Below are 19,861 nucleotides of genomic sequence, written 5' to 3' on the forward strand. Positions count from 1 at the left end.
CTCATTGGTCAGCACTTCTGAAGCCTGGTAGGACCAGTTCAGTGCTACTGACCAAGAGAGGCAGTGTGTCCCACACGTGTTCTAGAGGCCTGGCTACTAGTCACCCTCAGTCCCACTGCGACCCCCATCTTCCAACCCAAACTCCGGGGTTGCTCCCTGAAAGGTTCCCTGAGGCCCTGCGAGGTGTGCACCACGGGAGGGCCCTGGGGCGGCACCGTGCGGAGGAGATGAGCAGGCTTGAAGCAGGAGGTCGCTTTATTGAGAAGGCCAGTGGTCGGGTGGAGGTGGGAGATTGGAGGGGAAGGGAGAATGCAGTCCCGGGGTGGGGGAGGGGTGGGGAGGGGTGGGGGAGGGGTGGGCGCCAGCTGGCAGCATCACAGGTCCTGGGCGGACTGAGAGTTCCGCTTGTCCTAGGCACCGGTCTTGCGCAGCAGGATGCCAGGGCTGACGGCGGCCCCCGGCGGCCAGTGGCGGACCACGTGCCGGTACGACGTGGCCAGGCAGTCGAAGTAGTTAATGTTGAGCTTCCGGGCAATATGACGGCCGAGGTATTCCATTTGCTGTGCGAGCGGATGGTAGTCAGCTCTTGCCCGAACAAGAGCTGCGCCGGAGGCGTCCCCTCCCCTTGGCCAGACCGCACCTCCAGCCCTGCCCGTCAGCCCCGGCGCCCTCTCCGCCGGCTCCCAGCTTGAGGGCCTGGGCCAGGACCCCGTTGTATGCACTCTCCACCTGCGCAATGGCCCTATCTTAAGACCCTAAACAGTGGCTGGCGTCATGTTGAACCAAGGAGGGGAAGGGAGCGTGTCTGGGACCCCATGGTGGGCTGGGCGGGACCCACCTCGTAGCGCTCCGACAGCTGCACCAGCACCAGCGGCTCCAGCTCGTGGCCGCACAGAACCAGCTGGAAGAAGCACCTTCCGTAGGCTGGCAAGGGGCAAGCCGCTCAGCCCCAGGTCTCTGGAGAGCCGGGGGCGGGGGCTCCGGGGGAGGGGGCTCCGGGGGCGGGGGCTCCGGGGGCGGGGGCTTGGTCCAGTTGTTCGCTCCTCCCCTCTGCACATGGCTTCCCCTTCCCCTGCACGCCATCCCCCAGTCCGCGGCCCGCCCCGTGCGTCACCGTCGGAGCTGAGCGCCATGCGCACGTAGACCAGGTGCATGGGGCCCTGACACACGGTGCGGCCCTGGATGGAGAAGTGGTACACGCCGCGCACGTGGTTCAGCACCAGGCGGCGCCGCGGCAGCGACGAGATCATGAGCCACAGGCCCACGGCCACGCCGTAGGCTGGGAAGCCCCAAGTCTCCTGCTTCTGCACCTGTGGGCGCCGCGGGGACTTCCTGAGCCGCCGCGGGACCCGGGGGCGGGGCACCGAGTGGGGGTCCGGCCCCCAGGGTAGGGAGGCCGTGGGGGGCGGGCCCAGGAGCTCAGACCTCGATCACAAGCCCGAAGCTGACGAGGAAGAAGCAGACGATGAAGAGCAGAGTCCCCTTCCACAGCGTGTCCAGGTAGTACTCGAGCACGAAGACTGGGGGCGGCGCGGCGGGGGCGCGTGAGGATACCGGGCCCCTGCTCGCAGCCCGAGGTGGAAGTGCCAGGGCTTGGGCCCAGAACAGCCCGCCGCCCGCAGGGCCAGGGGCCGCCGTCCGGGCCCAGCCGGTGGTTCCAGCGCCCACGCAGGCCGCAGCCGGCCCGGCCCCGCCCCGTTCAGATTCCAGTCCCCGCCCCGCGTCCCCGCTCCGCCGGGTTCTGGTCCCCCCGCAACTGAGTGTCGCCCTCACCGTTGGGCTGCTGCTGCGTGAACGGGTAGAAACTGTTGTTCTTGAGGCGCTTGGCCAGGTTGCGCTCGGTGCAGAAGAGTCCTTGAGCCCAGAGCTGGAAGGGCTTGCTGCCGGAGGTCGCAGGCAGGCCGCTGAGCCGGCCCTTGGGGGCCTGGGTCGGGTACAGACCGTCAGTTGTGCGGCTCGTCCGTTGCCACTGCCCACTGCCCACTGCTCACAGCCACACTCATACCTGGGAGAATAAAGCCACACTCATACCAGGGAGATTAAAGCCCTCAGGGTTGCGGTCCAGGAAGGAGCAGTTCTCAGGCGAAGGCGGGGGAGCAACACCAAGTGGCGGTCTAGGCTGGGCTACGCCGGGTTCTAGAAGCTCTGGGCGGCGGGTTCTAGAAGGGACCGTCCTGTTGATCATTCCTTCTCCAGGGAGTCGCCCGGCCCGGCCCTGCGGTGGGCGTGCACTTCCCCGCTAGGCCCCACCCCACTGGAGGCCCCCTGTACCGCCTGGTGCACAGCCCTCACCTGAAGGGTGGGATAGTGGGACATCCCAGGCCTGAGCTGGAGAGGAATCTGTAGGCAGGTGCCCCACCACGAGCCCCGTGGCTGAGCGTGGCCTCCCCTTCTCCATTGCCGCCTCTGCCCGGGTCGGAGCCTCATATACAATCACAGACAGCTCGCCTTAGTGTCCCTGAGGGTGGAAAGCACCCACACACACACACACACTCACTCACACTCACACTCAGTCCAAAATTTGAGCCCAGGATTGAGCAGGAAAGGCACGGCCACAGGCTGACTCAGGAGCCCTAGGGGGGCTGCCCCCAACGCCACAACACACAGGTTCTGGGCCAGTTCTAGCCCCAAGTAGTTCCCTCAGAGACAACCCTTAGCCTCTCACTGGGATCCCAAAGACCACACACGAGTTCCTAAAAATGTTTTATTGTAACAAAATGCTCAAACATCCAAAAATGGGAAAGGGGTCAGGGCAGGGCTGGCTGGCTGGAGCTGCCTAGCTGGGAGGGGGGGGGCAGGCTGGCGAGCAGCTGCTGCAGGCACCGCTGGACTTCCTCTGGGCCCCTGTAGGCCCGCTTCAGGCCCCGGGGAAGGCAGCGGCAGGACTCCAGGTTGAGGTACAGCAGACCTGGGCAGTTGCTGATCACAGAGCTGTGGGAGCAGTGCAGGCCAAGGGAGGTTGAGCCACTGGCCCCAAGAAGACCCAGGCACAGCATGGCTGAGCCAGTCTAAGGAGCCCTCTCTACCCTTGCACCGCAGCTGGCTCTGCCACCTACAGCCATCAAGGCCCAAGCCCAGTACCCTTGGTGTCCCTAAGGCCAACCCCAAGCAGGGGCTGGGCCAGTATGGGCTCCGTTTTCAGACCCCTGGAGCTGGCAAGTCAGGCAGGACAGGGGATCAAGCCATACTGGCTCCAAGGACCTGGCGGGGGTGGGGATGCTGACCTGACCGTGCCTGGTGTGACCCGGGTGCCCCGGAGGTTGAGGGAGCACAGTGCCAGGTGCAAGCCCCCAGGGGTGCCTGAGAAGGCAGCTAAGGCCTGCTCCAGGTCCTTCTCACTGAAGCCCTGGCCACTCAAGTCCAGCTCCTGCAGAGTGTGGCACCACTTCTGCGTTAACAGAAGGCTGCCCTCCTTGGCTAGAGTCAGCCGGTCCGACATGCCATACAGGCCCAGGTGAAGCTGCTCCAGCTCTGGAGGTGAGAGGAATGGGCATGAGCTGTGGGGTGGGCAAGAATCCCCACATCCCACCTGCCCAGCCACCACCCGGGGAGTGCTGACCCTGACATGGCAGATCATGCAGGCCAGCAGGTGTGATTCGAGCACAGCCACGGAGATCCAGCAAGCGCAGGTGAGGGGAGCCGTGGAGCAGGCGGTCCAGGACCTCGTTGCTCACAAAGTTGCAGGTGGAGCTGGCGAGGCAGAGCTCCTCAAGGCGGGGGAAGCCTGGGCCGGGAGTCATCGTTCGCCCGGAAGGCTTGGGCAGCCACATCAGGTTCAGCAGCCGCAGCACCTGGGAGCGAGGCCCAGGCTGCAGGTGGGGAGGGGGGTGACAGGTGGAAGAGGTGGGGCGGCAGGTACCTGCAGCTGGGGGCAGCCTTTCTGCAGGGCCTCGACGGGCAGCTGGAGGGGAGTGCTGTTGTGGTTGAGGCCAGTGCTCACCTCCAGGAGCTGGAGCTGCGGGCAGCAGCTGCCCTGGAGAGGTGGCGGAGAACACAGGGTCGGAGGCCTGGCAGTCCCTGGCTCGGCACCCAGCTCTGCTCCTGCCCATCCATGACCAACCTACCAGCAGTGCACCCAAGACGGCTGTCGTCTGGGAGCTGTAGGTCAGCCACAGCTTCCGCATTCGGGGCCCCGCCTCCTCCAAGAAGCTTACCACAGCGGTGGACTCCACCTGGAGACCCAGCACAGAGGCACCGGTCAACTCAGCCCAGGCTTCCTTGGGGCCCCTGGGGACTCCGGGGCTCACCATGGAGTGCTGTATGTCCAGGCTGTGGAGCTGGGGGCAGGCTTTGGCTAGCATGATCAGAGTGTCAGGGGTCACACCGTGGCAATCGGAAAGCTTGAGGAAGGTGAGCCGGGGACAGGACTCGCTAACCAGCTGTGGAAGACAGAGAGCCAGTTGGGGTTGGGGGAGGGCAGGCTGTGGTCCACAAGGCAGAGACCAATGGCTGGTGCCAACCGCACTTTACCGCCTCAGCAATGGTCTCCTTTCTGGCCATGCCAGGCCTACCTGGGTGCTCCCACCTCTCACACCTCCCTGCTGGAAGACACGCCAGGAAAGGAGAACCAAGCAGGCATCTTCATGGGGCATCGTTGGGCCCCACGGTACCTGACCCACTCCCTGGAAGTACTGGGTAACCCCAGAGTGTCATGGCTGGCGTGCAGGGCAGCCTCGAGCTCTCACCTTCAACACAGGGTGTACCTGGGACTTCCAGTGGATGAGAGTCAGCCTCTGGAGCTGTGAGAACCTGGGCCGACAGCAGAGGCAGAGCTGCACAGTGTTCCCACGCTGCCCCTTCTGCCAGCCTTCTCCCCACCCATCACCTTCGTGCAGGGATGCAGGAGGGGGCCTGGGGCTTATCACACAACACACAAATGGAGTGAGGGGATAAGAAACAAATGGAACTGCTCACCGACTGGGCATAAGCCACTCCAGGGAAGCAAGGAGCTTCTTCTCAGTCTTGGTCCCACTCTTGGCGGGGCGGCCAGCCAGCGGGGGTGACAGGGTGAGAGTGTGCCAGAGCGCGGGCTGGGAGGCGGCCTCGTGCCAGCGGCGGCACACGCGTGCAGCCCTGGGAGAAAATCTCTGCTGAGGGGCCGGGCCATTTGTGGTCGATCGTTATGGGGTTTTCTAAGAGGAGGGACCTGCCCCCCCGCCAACTCTCACAACGCTGCGGACCCCTCAGTTCAAAGTCGGGCCCCTGGGGTTCCAACTGGACGCCCTGAGAGACTGCGCTCTCTGGGACGCGTGTGTGGGCGCTCAGCCACCCGCTGAGTGCCTAAGAGGTCAGCCTGAGACCCGGCGCTGTACGCGATGGTCCTGGGGTACCTGCCAAGGAAGGGTATAGGCCCATCCGCCGCCACCAGCAGCCCGAAAATCTGCAGCAGGATTTCCAAGGGAATGCGGTCGCCCCAGCCCGGGTCGGGCTCCTGCTGCGGTGCGGGCGCGGGCGCGGGTGCGGGTGCGGGTGCGGTCCTGGGCTTGGCCTTGGCCTCAGCGGCGCGGGCCCCGCGGAGCCGCAGCAGCTGAGCACGGCGGGCGGCGCGCCTCTGCGCGCGGGGGCGGGCGGGCCCCGGGCCTGGCAACACCAGCAGCATGCTGTCCGACTGCAGCAGGTGGTAACCGGAGCCGCTCGGCGCCAGCCGATCCCACCACCAGTCCTCCGCCGAGCGGCTCCGCGCCCCGGCCAGCGGCAAGATCCGGACCCTTTGCCGGGCCCGCCGGCGGGCCACAACCGGCGCCATAGCCACTCGCTGCGTTCCGAGTTCCGCCCAGGGAGAGCGGAAAAGGCGGCTCCTGTGGCGGAAGGGGTGGGGCCGGCGGAGGCGCGGCTTGCCTCGGGGGGCGGGGTCAGGGCCACTGGCAGGCCCTCCCGGCCCCCGAACTCCCCCCTCGATTTCCGGAGCGGGATATCAGGCGCTAGGGCGCGCCGGCGGGTGGTTTCTCCGAGTCCCGGCGGGTGAGTTGGAGTCCTCGCTCCCTCTCGGCTGCGTTTTCCGGCCCCACCGGTTCTGGGCTGGAGCCTCGACCCTGGGCCGGAGGCGGCGCCCTCGGAAGTGTGGCGGGACGGCCGGTCGCCAGGTCAGGGAGCGCGCGGGTTCAGGACCGGGAGGCGCAGGCACCCCAGAGCACCGGTCGGCTCTCCGCCCCCCCGCTGACGCAGCGAGGGGCGGTGCCCGTCGCGGCCACACCCCCAGCCCCGACTTGGCTTCGCTGTCCGGGGTCTCACAGAAGCCGCAGAGGTGTGCTTGGCGCCTGAGAGGTGGACCTGTCCAGGAGTCCTTGTCCCGTATCCGTGGGGGTGAGTGCTCTGGCGGCCTCGGTGACTCACACCCGAAGATCATCTCCGTCTTTCGTCATCCTTCCCTGGGCTTCGGCGCCTTCTTGCTTCCCTGCGTGCCGGCCTTTGTTGTGTCGTGATCCCGGCACACGCTGCCGGTGTGCTTGGTCCCTTCTCCTCCCCATCCCCCACCCCCGGCATCCCCCCAGCTTCCCTGGTCTTGGCCGTCTGGTCCTCTCCTGACAATGGTTCTGTGTCTCTCCCTTGTAATTCTGCATGCATGTCTCTTTCCTTCAAGCTAGATGAAGTCTTCAGTTCCCGGAGGAGCTGAGGCGTCTTTTTTGGACCTAGGTGGGGAAAGAAGAGCTGGCTGTGACCTTTGCCCTGTCTTGGAGGCTCCAGCCTTGGGCTAAATGGCAGCACCCCCGCTGGGCCGTCTGGTGCTGACCCACGTGCTGGTAGCCCTCTTTGGCATGGGCTCATGGGCTACCATCAATGGGATCTGGGTGGAGCTGCCTGTGGTGGTGAAAGACCTCCCCGAGGGTAAGTCGATGTGGGCAGGGGGCGAGGCTGCGTGCTGGGGAGGTGGGCTGCAGCTGCTCTCTGGTCCTGCGCATCCTGCTCCTGACACGGCTGCCTCCTTTTTTCCCTTGCAGGTTGGAGTCTCCCCTCCTACCTCTCTGTGCTTGTGGCGTTGGGGAACCTGGGTCTGCTGGTGGTGACCCTGTGGAGGCGGCTGGCCCCGGACAAGGGCGAGCGGGCCCCCATCCAAGTGGTGCAGGCGCTGAGCGTGGTGGGCACGGCCCTGTTGGCCCCTCTGTGGCCCCACGTGGCGACAATGGCGGGGCAGGAGCACTCCGTGGCCTTCCTTGCTCTCTCCTTCGTGCTGGCGCTGGCCTGTTGTGCTTCGAATGTCACTTTCCTGCCCTTCCTGAGCCGCTTGCCGCCTTCCTTCTTACGGTCCTTCTTCCTGGGTCAGGGCCTCAGTGCCCTGCTGCCCTGTGTGCTGGCCCTAGTGCAGGGTGTGGGTCGCCTCGAGTGCCCACCAACCCCCACCAATGGCACTGCTGGGCCCCCCATTGACTTCCCAGAGCGTTTTCCTGCCAGCACTTTTTTTGGAGTCTTGTCCGCCTTATTAGTCGTTTCAGCTGCCGCCTTTCAGGGTCTTCTGGTGCTATTGCCGTCACCACCGTCTGTACCTACAGGAGGCCCAGGGCCTGGCCTGCAGGTGGGAGCCCCAGGAGTGGAGGAAGAGGAAGAGGCCTCACCCCTGCAGGAGTCTTCCAGCAAGGCGGCAGGCACCACCCGCAGCCCAGAACCTGTGGCCCATCGGCTGCTCTCCACCCGTGGTGTCTGCCTGCTGGGCCTGCTGGCCGTCACCAACGCTCTGACTAATGGCGTGTTGCCTGCTGTGCAGAGCTATTCCTGCTTGCCCTATGGGCGCCCAGCCTACCACTTGGCTGTGGTGCTGGGCAGTGCCGCCAATCCCCTCGCCTGCTTCCTGGCCATGGGTGTTCTATGCAGGTATATGCAGGCAGCCCAGGCCACTCAGGGTGGGACTTAGGGGTGAGAGCCTGGGCCTGGCTCAGGCCTGGCTCAGAGCCTGGGCCTGAGCCCTGAGTTTTTGCTCACCCCTGGCAGGTCCCTGGCAGGGCTGGGCAGTCTCTCCTTGCTGGGCATGCTCTTTGGGGCCTACTTGATGGCGCTGGCAATCCTGAGCCCCTGCCCACCTCTGGTGGGCACCTCTGCAGGGGTGGTCCTTGTGGTAAGTATGTCGGGGGACAGTGAAGCAAAGAGGGTGGCAGTAGGGAGGAGGTTCGCCCTAGAGCAGGGGCATCTCACGCTCAGCCTGCTACTGTGTCCACCTTCCCAGGTGGTGTCGTGGGTTCTGTGTCTCGGCGTGTTCTCATACGTGAAGGTGGCTTCCAGCTCCCTGCTGCATGGGGGCGGCCAGCAGTCGTTGCTGGCAGCTGGCGTGGCCATCCAGGTGGGCTCTCTGCTCGGCGCCATGGCCATGTTCCCTCCCACCAGCATCTACCATGTGTTCCGCAGCGGGAAGGACTGTGTGGACCCCTGTGGCCCCTAAGCCTGAGCAGGTGGGGACTCCGCTCCACTCCACTTGTCTGCAGGTTGGGGTTGCCACAGTGCCTGCGTGCCCACAGCCCAGGGAGGCCCACCCCACAAGCAGCTTGCTCACGGATGCCTGCGTACTCCACCGGAGAACCTGGCACTGCGGGCCAGGGTTGGGACCACAGAGCAGGCTCGGAGCCAGGGCTCGGCTGGGGATGTGGATTTGGCCCAGGCCCAGGGCCTGTGTGGGATTTGTACAATAAAGCATGTTTATTCCGTGAGTTGGAGCTAATCCCAGGGACGACTCTTGCTGTGTAGAGAGACCTCCTCTGAGCGAGAGCGGTGGCCTGGCCTGTTCAGCAGGGGCCTGCCCCCCTCCCTGGGGCACTCTCACAGATCCTGGGGGTCGTGGAACCTGCTCCTACACACAGGTACACGTACGAAACTGCCCGGAGGGAGGGTGAAGGCCAGCCCCCGGGGCCTGGAGCGTCGGCCAAGGACCCACACAGGCGACGGCAGTCAGAGGGGCTGTGGTGGGCCGAGCCGGCCAGGCACGAGGGTCGGGCCGCATGGGCTGCCGCGTAGTCGCTGCCTTTGTGGCCTGGGTGTGACACACTTACTCGCTGCTTTATGGGAGGATCCTGCCGGGGGGATTTGTGCCAGGGGCTTGTTGCCAGGTCCTGGCACAGAAAGGGCTCAGCGAATGGGACTTAGAAGAGACTGGGGTGTGAGGGTCCAGCCAATCTTGGGACTCTTCTGCCCAAGGACGTGGTCCCCTCCTCCAAACCACCAGCCTCGTTTGTAGCTCCAGTGATCAAACCTGCAAAGGTCCCAAACCCTTTAGTCACACAGACGCGACAGTGGCTGCCTTCTCATGGGGCTGCTGGCAGATGGCCCTGGCTCTGAGCAGCCCATGCTCTGTCCCCACCCTGGGACAGCAGTCCAGGCCTTTGCTTGTTGGTGTCTGCAGGGAGCTCAGCACCAAACACAGGCTGTCCTGGACTGGCGGCCCCCACGCACGGGGCTGCTGGGGACTGGAGTGCGCCCGAGCCAGGAGGGCCGGGAGGGTCTGAGGGGATTCAGACGGAGGCTGCCGCGGGGCCGGGGCCTGGGCTTCTGCCGCCTCCTCTGTGCCTCCTGGGCAGGTGGGGAGCAGAGGCCTGGGGGGGACACAGGCTCCCCGGGGGGCAGGACACCTGAGCCGTGAGCCGGTGTGTCTGGCGTGGTACTGAGAGCCCATCCTCACAGACAAGGTGCCCTGCTTCCACAGGGGGCCCTGCAGCCCCCAGGGGCTGGGCCTGGGCAGTGGTCGGAGCGGCTCCTGCCCTGCTGGCCAGCCCTCTCCGGATGCCCTTTCTAAGCTTCTGAAGGCGGCTGTCCTTGACTCGGGCTGCGAGGAGGCTTCTCAAGGTCTTCCTCCCTGGCCTGGTCCTGCCCGGAGAGCTGAGCTGAGGGACTTCCTGGCAGGAGGGAGAGATCCCCAGGCCTTGACCCGCCATCAGGCATGTGGTGGGACCAGGCTCCCACGTGGCCCAGACACAGCCCAGCCCTTAAAGCAGAAGGCCACCGCCCTCCAGGGTGCTAACCACCTGGGCCCCTGACCTGATAGGGCTGGGGAGGGGGCGCCGGCAGGCAGGTGTGAGCTGTGGAAGCCACCCCTGGAGAGTCGGAGGGGGGAGGCCGAGGGCGTGACGGGGGTGGTGCGGCCCCCGGCCTCCGCGTGCCCTCCCCTCGCCTCTGACACTGCCCTCACCCCGCCCCTGCCCACCCTGGGGCCGGAGGCTGGGGGAGCCTCCTCCCAGTTCCTTCCTGCCTCCCCTCACGCTGGGCATCTGTGGAGCCTCCCTGCCAGCGTGTGTCTGCGCCACGTGTGCCAGGCGCCAGGGCCCCGGGAAGCAAGGCACAGTCTCCCGAAGCGGGTGGGTGGCCTTGAGCCCCGGAGGCCAGGACTGCAGGGGTGGCTTGAGGGAGCCCCTGCCCTTTGGCGTCTCCAGGGCATCCGGTCAGCTCTCCGAAGGGAACAAGGCAGGAGCCCAAACAACCAGGGGAGGAAGACGCCTCGGGGCCACGTCCTGGAGAGCCGCTCGGCACACCCTTCCCGTCGCGGTGTGTCGCGGTGTCCAGGCGTGCGGCCAGTGGCCGGGAAGCAGGGCGGCCCACCACGCCAGCCCCTCAGAGCTGAGCGTCCCCCCAGGGCCCTATCCGGGCACCCACACCTCCAGCTGGACGGCAGGTGGCCAGCCGCTCAACCTCACAGCCCTGCCCAGAGGGTCTCTCAGGCTCGGGGCAGTGAGGAACTTGAAGGAGACCCCAGAAGGGAGGCGGTGTCCAAGGCAGGACCGAAGGCACCATCCCCTGTGTGAGAACAGAGCTGAGCCACGGGCCCTCTGTGATCTGTGGCTCAGGTTCTCTCGAGACCAGAGAAGAGCCAGCCAGGGTGTGCCCTACCACACCAGCCTCTCCGCAGGTGTGCGGCCACTCCCCCAAGGTGGAGAGGGGCGAGGCTCACCGGCTCTGGTTGAGCAGGTAGAGGTGGGGCCTTCACCTTCCTTCAGTCCTGGGTTCGTCAGCCCACCGGGGTCCCTAGGCAGGTGTGGGTTCCGACGCGGGCATGAGTGTGACAACACCTGGGTGAGGGGAAGGTCACACCCCTCATCTGCGCCAGCTCAGAGGCCCACTGCCTGACTTGGGGACAAGGGATGAGTCCTTTCAGGGGCTCCCTCCCCTCCATGGATTCAGAGGGACCTCCTCGCTTCCATGGGGAATGGGGCCAGTGGATGGGAGTGTGGGGGTGACTGGGCCTCTGGTGAGGGAGCGGGTGCAGGTCATCAGCAATTCCAGAATCGGCCACTCTTGGACCAGGCCCACACTGTCTTGGGGTGCTGCCCACCTCAGTGGGGCCACGTGCTCTCCACTGCACTTTGCAGGGGCTCAGAGGCCCCTGTCATTCTAGTGGGCTGTCAGTCCCAGGCCCCTGCCTTCCACCCTTTGGCTGGGTGGGTGCCCCGGCTAATCCAGCTGTGGTGCCCATCCTCCTGCCCGTGGTGATGGAACTGGGAACCCTGGCCCTGTGGAGCAAGTCAGGATCCAATAGAGATTTGTCTCGGCGGTGTCAGTCATCCCAAGAGCTATAAAAAATACCCAAACTACTCAAGGTGCACACCAGAGAATGAAGGCATCCCAGAGGCAAGCAGAGTGAGGGGTGGAGAGAGGCAGAACTCCGAGAGCATTCTGGGATCTCCTGGATCCAGCTGTACCCGAAACTAAACCCCTTGGACTTGCAAGTTATGTGGGCCCACAGTTTCTTGCTTAAGATGAGTTGGTTCTTGTCTGTCACAGCTGCAGGCGTTGTGAAATCCTCTTTCGTCTCCTCTCTGAAGCATTTAGGACTGTTCAGACTCTGCACGCACAGCACTGGTTAATCTTTCCTTGCCTGGGGGAGAGTCGGTCATTCTCTTGGAGACTCTCCCTGTCGTACTCCCCATGACCCTTCCGTCTCCCAGGCGCCCACCTCCAGCTCCTGAGCAGGGTGCTTCCCTGACCCACTTCCAACCTGCGTAGAAGAGTCTCCTGGACGTCTAACCCTCTCAGAAAACCTCAAGCCAGGCCAGTGGGGGAAGAAGGCAGGACCTTCCTCGGCAGGACCACCCAGGAGGAGGTAGGTTTCTGTCTGCGTAACTGTATGAGCTAAATGAAAGGCAGGTGGCAAACCAGCCTGGAAATTCCCCTCGTTTTGCAAGAGAGGCAGGAAAGCTGAGCTCTTTAGAAAGCAGACTGCAAAAGATTCCCTACCTGATCCCTCGTTGACACCCCCGAGCCAGCCCTTGATATTCCCTTTGAAAAACGTTCTGTGGACAGCACCCTCTGAGAGCGCTGAGCCGGAGCACTGAGCGGGTACGTGTTGTGGCCGGGAGACCAGGGCGCCAATTCTCTAAAGGCAAGTCGTGGGGAAGGCAGCTCCGCAGCGCCCCGCCCCCCACTGCCGGTGTCCATGCCCCCCGCTACCCCACCCCCACGCTGACTTAAGCTAGAGGGATGCGAAGAGATGCTGAGGCCAGGGTGCTCGGGCTCCAGGGCCAGTTAGCACGCGGCCTTGAGCATCCAGAGAGGAAAAGCAGGCAGATCCACAAACGAAGGTGTCTGCTCTCTGTTGCGCTGCAGGTCCTGGCAAGGGTAATTAGGCAAGAAGAAGAAATAAAAGGCATCCAGATTGGAGAAGAAGTAAAACTATCTCTATTCTCAGATGATGTGATTTTTTTTTTAACTGATTTTCTTTCTCTTTTTCTTTTTTTTATATTTATTTATTTATTTGGCTGCGCCAGGTCTTAGTTGTGGCACGCAAACTCTTAGTTGCGGCATGCAGACTCTTAGTTGCGGCACGTGGGATCTAGTTCCCTGACCAGGGATCGAACCTGGGCCCCCTGCATTGGGAGGGCAGAGTCTTAGGCACTGAACCACCAGGGAAGTCCCTCAGATGACACAATTCTATGTTTAGAAACTCATAAGGAGGGACTTCCCCAGTGGCGCAGTGGTTAAGACTCCGCACGCCCAGTGCAGGGGAGCCAGGTTCGATCCCTGGTCAAGGAACGAGATCCCACACGCACACCACAACTAAGAGTTTGCATGCCACAACTAAGGAGCCCACGTGCCGCAACTAAGGAGCCTGCTTGCCTCAACTAAGACCCAGCACAACCAAATAAATAAATAAATGTTTTAAAAAAGGAAAGAAAGAAACTCATAAGGAATCCACAAAAAACTATCAGGACTAAAAAATTCAACCAAATTTTACAGATTACAACATCGATATACAGAAATCAGTTGTATCTTTATATACTAGAAGCAAAAAATCTGAAAATGAAATTAAGAAAAAATTTTCATTTACAATAGCATCAAAAGAATAAAATACTTAGAAATAAATTTAACAAAAGAAAAGCAAGCCTTTTACATGGAAAACTACAAAACTGTTGAAAAAAATTAAAGATGCGAGTAAATATTCATGGATCAGAAGACTTAGGTTGTTAACGTGGCAGAACTCTGCGCACTGATCCAGAGATTCAAGTGATGCCTATCAAATTCCAGCTGGCCTTTTGCAAAAGCTTAACAAACGAATCCTAATATTCATAACAAAATGCAGGAGACCCAGAATAGCCAAAACAATCCTTTTTTTTTTTTTGACCACGCTGCTTGTGGGATCTTAGTTCCCCAACGAGGGATTGAACCCGGGCCCTCGGCAGTGAAAGCGCTGAGTCCTAACCATGGGACCGCCAGTTCCCCAAAACAATCTTTAAAAAGAATAAAATTAGCTACAAAGCTACAGTAATCAAGACAGACACATAGATCAGTGGAACAGAATAAAGAGCCCAGAAATAAACCCACACACTTATGGTCAATTAATCTACAACAAAAGAGGTGAGAATATACAAAGGGGAAAAGACAGCCTCTTCAATACATGGTGTTGGGAAAACTGGACAGCTACATGCATAAGAATCGCACTGGACTACTTCCTCACACCGTATACAAAATAAACTAAAAATGGATTAAAGACTTACATGTAAGACCTGAAGCCATAAATCTCCTAGAAGAAAACATTGGCAGTACGCTCTTTGTCGTCAATCTTAGCAATTTTTTTTTTTTTTTTTTGGCTATGTCTCCTCAGGCAAGAGAAACAAAAGCAAAAATAAATAAATGGGACTACATCAACCTAAAAAGTTGTTGCACTTTTACTTGATAGTAAAGGAAATTATCAACAAAATGAAAAAGCAGCCTATTGAATGGAAGAAGATATGTGCAAAAGTTATATCCAACAAGGGATTAATATCCAAAATATTCAAAGAACTCATATGATGCAACCTCAGGAAAACAAACAACCCAGTTAAAAAAATGGGTGGGGGCTTCCCTGGTGGCGCAGTGGTTGAGAATCTGCCTGCCAATGCAGGGGACACGGGTTCGAGCCCTGGTCTGGGAAGATCCCACATGCCGCGGAGCAACTGGGCCCGTGAGCCACAACTACTGAGTCTGCGCGTCTGGAGCCTGTGCTCCGCAACAGGAGAGGCCGCGATAGTGAGAGGCCCGCGCACCGCAATGAAGAGTGGCCCCCGCTCGCCGCAACTAGAGAAAGCCCTCGCACAGAAATGAAGACCCAACACAGCCAAAATAAATAAATAAATAAATTTATTTAAAAAAATGGGTAGAAGACCTAAATAGACATTTTTCTAAAGAAGACATACATCCAGCCAGCAGGCGCGTGAAAAGATGCTCAGCATCATTAATCATAAGAGAAATGCAAATCAAAACCACAATGAGATAGCACCTCACACCTGTCAGAATGGCCATCATAAAAAGGCAACAAATAACAAGTGTTGGTGAGGATGTGGAGAAAAGCAAATCCTCGTGCACTGTTGGTGGGAATGTAGATTGGTTCAGCCACTATGGGAAACAGTATGGAGGTTCCTCAAAAAATTAAAATAGAGCTACCATATGATCTAGCAATTTCACTTCTGAGTATTTGTCTGAAAAAAAAACACTAATTAGAAAAGATATATGTACCCCTATGTTTATTGCAGCATTATTTACAATAGCCAAGATATGGAAACAACCTATCGGCAGATGAATGGATAAAGAAGATGTGCTACATATATACAATGGAGTATTACTCAGCCATAGAAAAGAATGAAATCTTGCCATTTGTGACAACATGGATGGATTTTTTTTTTTTTTTTTTGGCTGTGTTGGGTCTTCGTTGCTGCGTGCGGGCTTTCTCTAGTTGCGACGAGCGGGAGCTACTCTTCATTGCAGTGCGTGGGCTTATTGTGGTGGCTCCTCTTGTTGTGGGGCACGGGCTCTAGGCGCATGGGCTTCAGTAGTTGCAGCATGAGGACTCAGTAGTTGCGGCACATGGGCCCTGTAGGGCACGGGCTTCAGTGGTTGTGGCACATGGGCTCAGTAGTTGTGGCTCGTGGCCTCTAGAACGAGGCTCAACAGTTGTGGCTCATGGGCTTAGTTGCTCTGCAGCATGTGGGAGTTTCCTGGACCAGGGCTTGAACCCGTGTCCCCTGCATTGGCAGGCGGATTCTTAACCACTGTGCCACCAGGGAAGTCCCGACTTTTTTTTGTTTGTTTTTAGATTTTATTATTTTGGGCTGTGTTCGGTCTTAATTGCGGCATGCGGGATCATCGTTGAGGCATGTGAGATCTTTTGTTGCGGCATGCAGGCTTCTCTCTAGTTGTGCCGTGCAGGTTTTCTCTCTCTAGTTGCAGCGCATGGGGTCCAGGGAGCATGGGCTCTCTAGTTGAGGCGGGCAAGCTCAGTAATTGTGGCACACGGGCTTAGTTGCCCCGCGGCATGTAGGATCTTAGTTCCCTGACCAGGGATCAAACCCACGTCCCCTGCATTGCAAGGCGGATTCCTTACCACTGGACCACCAGGGAAGTCCCAACATGGATGGACTTAGAGGTTATCATGCTGAGTGGAATAAGTCAGACAGTGAAAGACAAATACTGTGCGATTTCACTTATATGTGGAATAAAAAGCAAAACAAAAGAACAAACATATCAAAGCAGAAACAGACTCATAGATGCAGAGAACAAACCGGTGGTGGCCAGAGAGGAGAGGGGTGGGGGATGAGTGAAATAGGTGAGGGAGATTAAGAGGTACAAACGTCCAGTTACAAAATAAATGAGTCACAGGTATGAAATATACAGTGTTGGGAATATAGTCAATAATATTGTAATAACTTTGTGTGGTGATGAAACGGAGCACGACCCTATGGTCCTTGCCCCCTATGTCCTCAGCCTGCCTTTTGTCTGTGGAAAAACTTTAGCCAAAGAATAAGTTTAATCAGAGAGAAGTGAGAAAATGCAGAAAAAAAGGAAACAGTCAAAGGAGACCAAATAATAATAGTTTAGTCATTAAGCAGAGTCAAATTCCTTTAGTTCCTTCTCAAGGGCTATAGATCATATTCTGAGCCGTATCCTGTGAGCTGTCTTGTTGATACTGAAACCCCTGCCAGGTGGAAGAAGTTAACAGCATGATGACCAGGCTGTAGCCATGACAGAAGCTGCCGCAATTCCAAGAACTGGCCTCAAAGAAAAGGGAACAAACAGACCCTGGAACTGAAGATTAACTGTACTTAAAACAATCAAGATGATGCTGGTCAGACCACCAAAGACTAATTTCAAGATGACTGTCAGAGTTGACTGTGCTGTTTCTACACGTAGCCCCCTCTGTCTGTCTATAAAAGCTCTTGCCCCCGATTGCGGGGGGCGGGGGCAGTTGGCCTTTGGACAGGTGTCACCCCCCTACCAGTTGCTGGCATCCAAAATAAAGAAACTTTCCTTTCCACCACGTTGCCTCTTTATTGGCTTTCGAGCAGGGTGCAGCTGGACCCCACTTTCGGTTACAGTGACCGATGGTAACTAGACTTATCCTGGGGATCATTTTGTAATGTATAGAAATACTGAATCACTATGTTGTTCACCTGGAACTAACCTAGTGTTGTAGGTCAATTATACATCGAAAACAAACTCATAGGAAAAGATCAGATTTGTGGTCACCAGAGGCAAGGGGTGGGGGGAGGGGGAATTGGATGAAGGTGGTCAAAAGGTACAAACTTCCAGTTATAAGTACTAGGGATGTAGTGTACAACATGATTAATATAATTAACTGCTGAATGTTATATATGAAAGTTGTTAAGAGTAAATCCTAAGAGTTCTCAGTATAAGGAAAAAAACTTTTTTTCCTTTTTTATTTTGTATCTATGTGAGATGATGGATGTTCAATAAACGTAGTGCGGTCATCATTTCACGTTGTATGAGAGTCTAATCATTATGCTGCACTCCTTACACTTACACAGTGCAAACATCAATTACATCTCAATAAAACCGGAAGAAAAGAAGAGCATTTGCTTTCAAAGCATATATGTATGTATGATAATATAAAAATATGTGGTCATATATTTCATATAATATATAGAGATGCGATAAAATATTAAACGCACTAAAAAAAAAATAAAGTTGGAGGAATCTCTCACAGTTCTCACTTATTACAAAGCTACGCTAATTGAGGCAAGGTGGTGTTGGATGTTCAAGACACATGGATCGATGGAATAGAATCACGGGTTCAGGATGAAAGTCTTACATTTATGGCTAATGGATTTTTGGCAAGGTGCCAAGACCATTCAATGTTGAAAGAATAATCTTTTATACAACTGAATATCCACATGCAAAAGAATGATGTTTGATCCCTACATCACACCATATACAAAAATTAACTCAAAAGTGGATCATAGACAAATTTAAGAGTTAAAACTATGAAATTCTTGGAAGAAAACGTAGGATTAAATCTTAACAATCTAAAAGCATGAGCAACAAAAGGAAAATTAGGTAAATTGGACTTTATCAAAGTTAAAGACTTCTGTGCTTCAAAGGACATTATCAGGAAACTGAAAGGACAATCCATGGAATGGGGGAAAATGTTTGCAAACCATCTGATAAGGGACTTGTATCCAGAATATATAAAGCACTCTTACAGCTTTACAATAAAGTGACAAATAACCCAATTAAAAATGGGCAAAATATTGAGTAGACATTTTGTAACCGAGCAGGACCCTACGGGATCTTCTTGGAACAGACCCCCGCCACACACACACTCATGTCCTCTGCCTGCCTCTTGTCTGTAGAAAAACTTCAGCCTCCTAATCCTTCCCTGAGTTCTAAAGAGTAAATTTAATCAGAGAAGTGATAAAATGCAGAAAGAAAGGGAAACAGTCAAGCAAGACAATAATAGGTTAGCCATTAAAGTCAAGGACCTTTAGTTCCTCCTCAAGGGCTAGAGAGACTATTCTGAGCCATGTCCTTGAGCTGATCTGCAGATGCTGAAACCCACACCAACTGGAAGAAGTTAACTGTCTGCTGCCCACAAGCCCGTAGACCTCAGACCGGTTGGAACCAGAAAGTTGATGATGTTGACTCCCAGTTACCTCATCACCAGCCAATCAGGAGAATGTCCACAGCTGACCAGTCACCGCACAACCCTGTCCCTCACCCTGTTTTTAAAAACCTTTCCCTGAAAACCTTCGGGGAGTTTGAGCCTTTTAAGCACTAGCTGCCTGGACTCTTTGCTTGGCGCCTGCATGAACTCTTTGTCTAAGTTTTTAAAAAATTGGTTTTACTGGGGACTTCCCTGGCCGTCCAGTGGTTGAGACTCCGTGCTTCCGACGCAGGGGGTGTGGGTTCGATCCCTGGTCAGGGAACTAAGATTGCATGTGCCACACAGCCGAAAACATTTTTTTAATTTGTTTTACAATCTTTGCATGTCACAGAAACAACCAATTTTTTTTTGTCAGTTGCATCATTCTTATTTATTTTTTTTTTTGGGGGGTTTATTTATTTATTTATGGCTGTGTTGGGTCTTTGTTTCTGTGCGAGGGCTTTCTCTAGTTGCGGCAAGCAGGGGCCACTCTTCATCGCAGTGCGCGGGCCTCTCATTATCGCGGCCTCTCTTGTTGCGGAGCACAGGCTCCAGACGCGCAGGCTCAGTAGTTGTGGCTCACGGGCCTAGTTGCTCCGCGGCATGTGGGATCTTCCCGGACCAGGGCTCGAACCCATGTCCCCTGCATTGGCAGGCAGACTCTCAACCACTGCGCCACCAGGGAAGCCCGCATCATTCTTATTTTGACCCTCATCAGACCTCTTACATTTGAAAATGTTAGGTAGTAAATTAGCCACACCCACTGAGTCTCTCACCTTTTGTTTCACCTGAGGCTCTGCCATCAGCCACGGGAGGGAGACTGAGCCTTCAATGGCGGATAGCCCCAGAGTCCCTGAGAAAAGGTTGGGACCATGTCCTTCAAACTATTGACCTATCTGAGGATGGACATTCGGATGACCTTTGGATACCTCGAGGTGGGTTCCCCATTTCCAGCCTCTCATGGAGAAGAAGCCCATGCCTTGGACTGCTCACCCCAAACCCAGCTAACCAGAAACTGATAAGACAGCATGAGCAGGTGAGGGAAATGCTTCCGTGGTCATTTGCCTGAACACCATTGATGTTGTTTCAATGCTCTGTTTCCTGGTATTAAAAAAACAAAAATTCAGGGGCTTCCCTGGTGGCGCAGTGGTTGAGAGTCTGCCTGCCGATGCAGGGGACACGGGTTCAAGCCCTGGTCTGGGAAGATCCCACATGCCGCGGAGCGACTAGGCCTGTGAGCCACAACTACTGAGCCTGCGCGTCTGGAGCCTGTGCTCCGCAACAAGAGAGGCCGCTAGAGTGAGAGGCCCGCGCACCGCGATGAAGAGTGGCCCCCTCTTGCCACAACTAGAGAAAGCTCTCGCATAGAAACGAAGACGCAACACAGCCATAAATAAATAAAATTTTAAAAAAAATTTTGAAAAAAACCCAAAAACAATAATTCAACCAGCTAAAATTTGAAGGTCTAATTGGTGTTACTGACCAATTAACAAATTGGGCAGCATGCCATCCAGCAAGTATAGGGGAGTTCCAAAGGGCTCC

General features: G+C 57.0%; 3 protein-coding genes across 13 annotated transcripts; 1 reads left to right on the forward strand and 2 right to left on the reverse strand.

Moving 5' to 3' along the window:
* Positions 1-325: 325 nt before the first annotated feature.
* TMEM249 (transmembrane protein 249) lies at positions 326-2,398 on the reverse strand (the record flags this gene model as incomplete). The annotated part of the gene is made up of 6 exons (XM_082433892.1): positions 326-560; positions 839-924; positions 1,115-1,310; positions 1,426-1,520; positions 1,774-1,986; positions 2,293-2,398. The coding sequence occupies 6 exons, from the start codon at positions 2,396-2,398 to the stop codon at positions 411-413; spliced, it is 846 nt and encodes a 281-aa protein (XP_082290018.1). The 3' UTR covers positions 326-410.
* Positions 2,399-2,690: 292 nt separating this feature from the next.
* FBXL6 (F-box and leucine rich repeat protein 6) lies at positions 2,691-5,880 on the reverse strand. 8 transcript variants are annotated; one of them, XM_082433516.1, is made up of 9 exons: positions 5,331-5,877; positions 4,915-5,073; positions 4,686-4,749; positions 4,248-4,379; positions 4,065-4,172; positions 3,860-3,973; positions 3,560-3,791; positions 3,225-3,471; positions 2,691-2,931 (listed from the first exon to the last, which is right to left on the reverse strand). In XM_082433516.1, exons 1-9 carry the CDS (start codon positions 5,744-5,746, stop codon positions 2,748-2,750), a joined length of 1,656 nt encoding a protein of 551 aa, XP_082289642.1. In that variant the 5' UTR covers positions 5,747-5,877; the 3' UTR covers positions 2,691-2,747. The 8 variants fall into 8 exon arrangements, with proteins under 8 accessions (XP_082289642.1, XP_082289644.1, XP_082289641.1 ...); XM_082433518.1 differs by having other exon boundaries at positions 3,941-4,060; positions 4,155-4,379; positions 5,331-5,879; XM_082433515.1 differs by having other exon boundaries at positions 3,860-4,060; positions 4,155-4,379; positions 5,331-5,879.
* On the forward strand, positions 5,847-19,133 carry SLC52A2 (solute carrier family 52 member 2). 4 transcript variants are annotated; one of them, XR_014255625.1, is made up of 6 exons: positions 6,167-6,303; positions 6,634-6,825; positions 6,939-7,806; positions 7,924-8,047; positions 11,856-12,010; positions 19,113-19,133. XR_014255625.1 is itself a non-coding variant. In XM_082433521.1 (5 exons), the coding sequence occupies exons 2-5, from the start codon at positions 6,696-6,698 to the stop codon at positions 8,366-8,368; spliced, it is 1,335 nt and encodes a 444-aa protein (XP_082289647.1). In that variant the 5' UTR covers positions 5,847-5,961; positions 6,634-6,695; the 3' UTR covers positions 8,369-8,514. The 4 variants fall into 4 exon arrangements, 2 of the variants coding, with proteins under 2 accessions (XP_082289647.1, XP_082289646.1); XR_014255626.1 differs by lacking the exon at positions 19,113-19,133 and adding an exon at positions 16,362-17,150; XM_082433521.1 differs by lacking the exons at positions 6,167-6,303; positions 11,856-12,010; positions 19,113-19,133 and adding exons at positions 5,847-5,961; positions 8,156-8,514.
* Positions 19,134-19,861: the final 728 nt, after the last annotated feature.

This window comes from Balaenoptera physalus, assembly GCF_965194825.1.
Source record: "Balaenoptera physalus genome assembly, chromosome: 17".
Classification (NCBI taxonomy): Eukaryota; Metazoa; Chordata; class Mammalia; order Artiodactyla; family Balaenopteridae; genus Balaenoptera; species Balaenoptera physalus.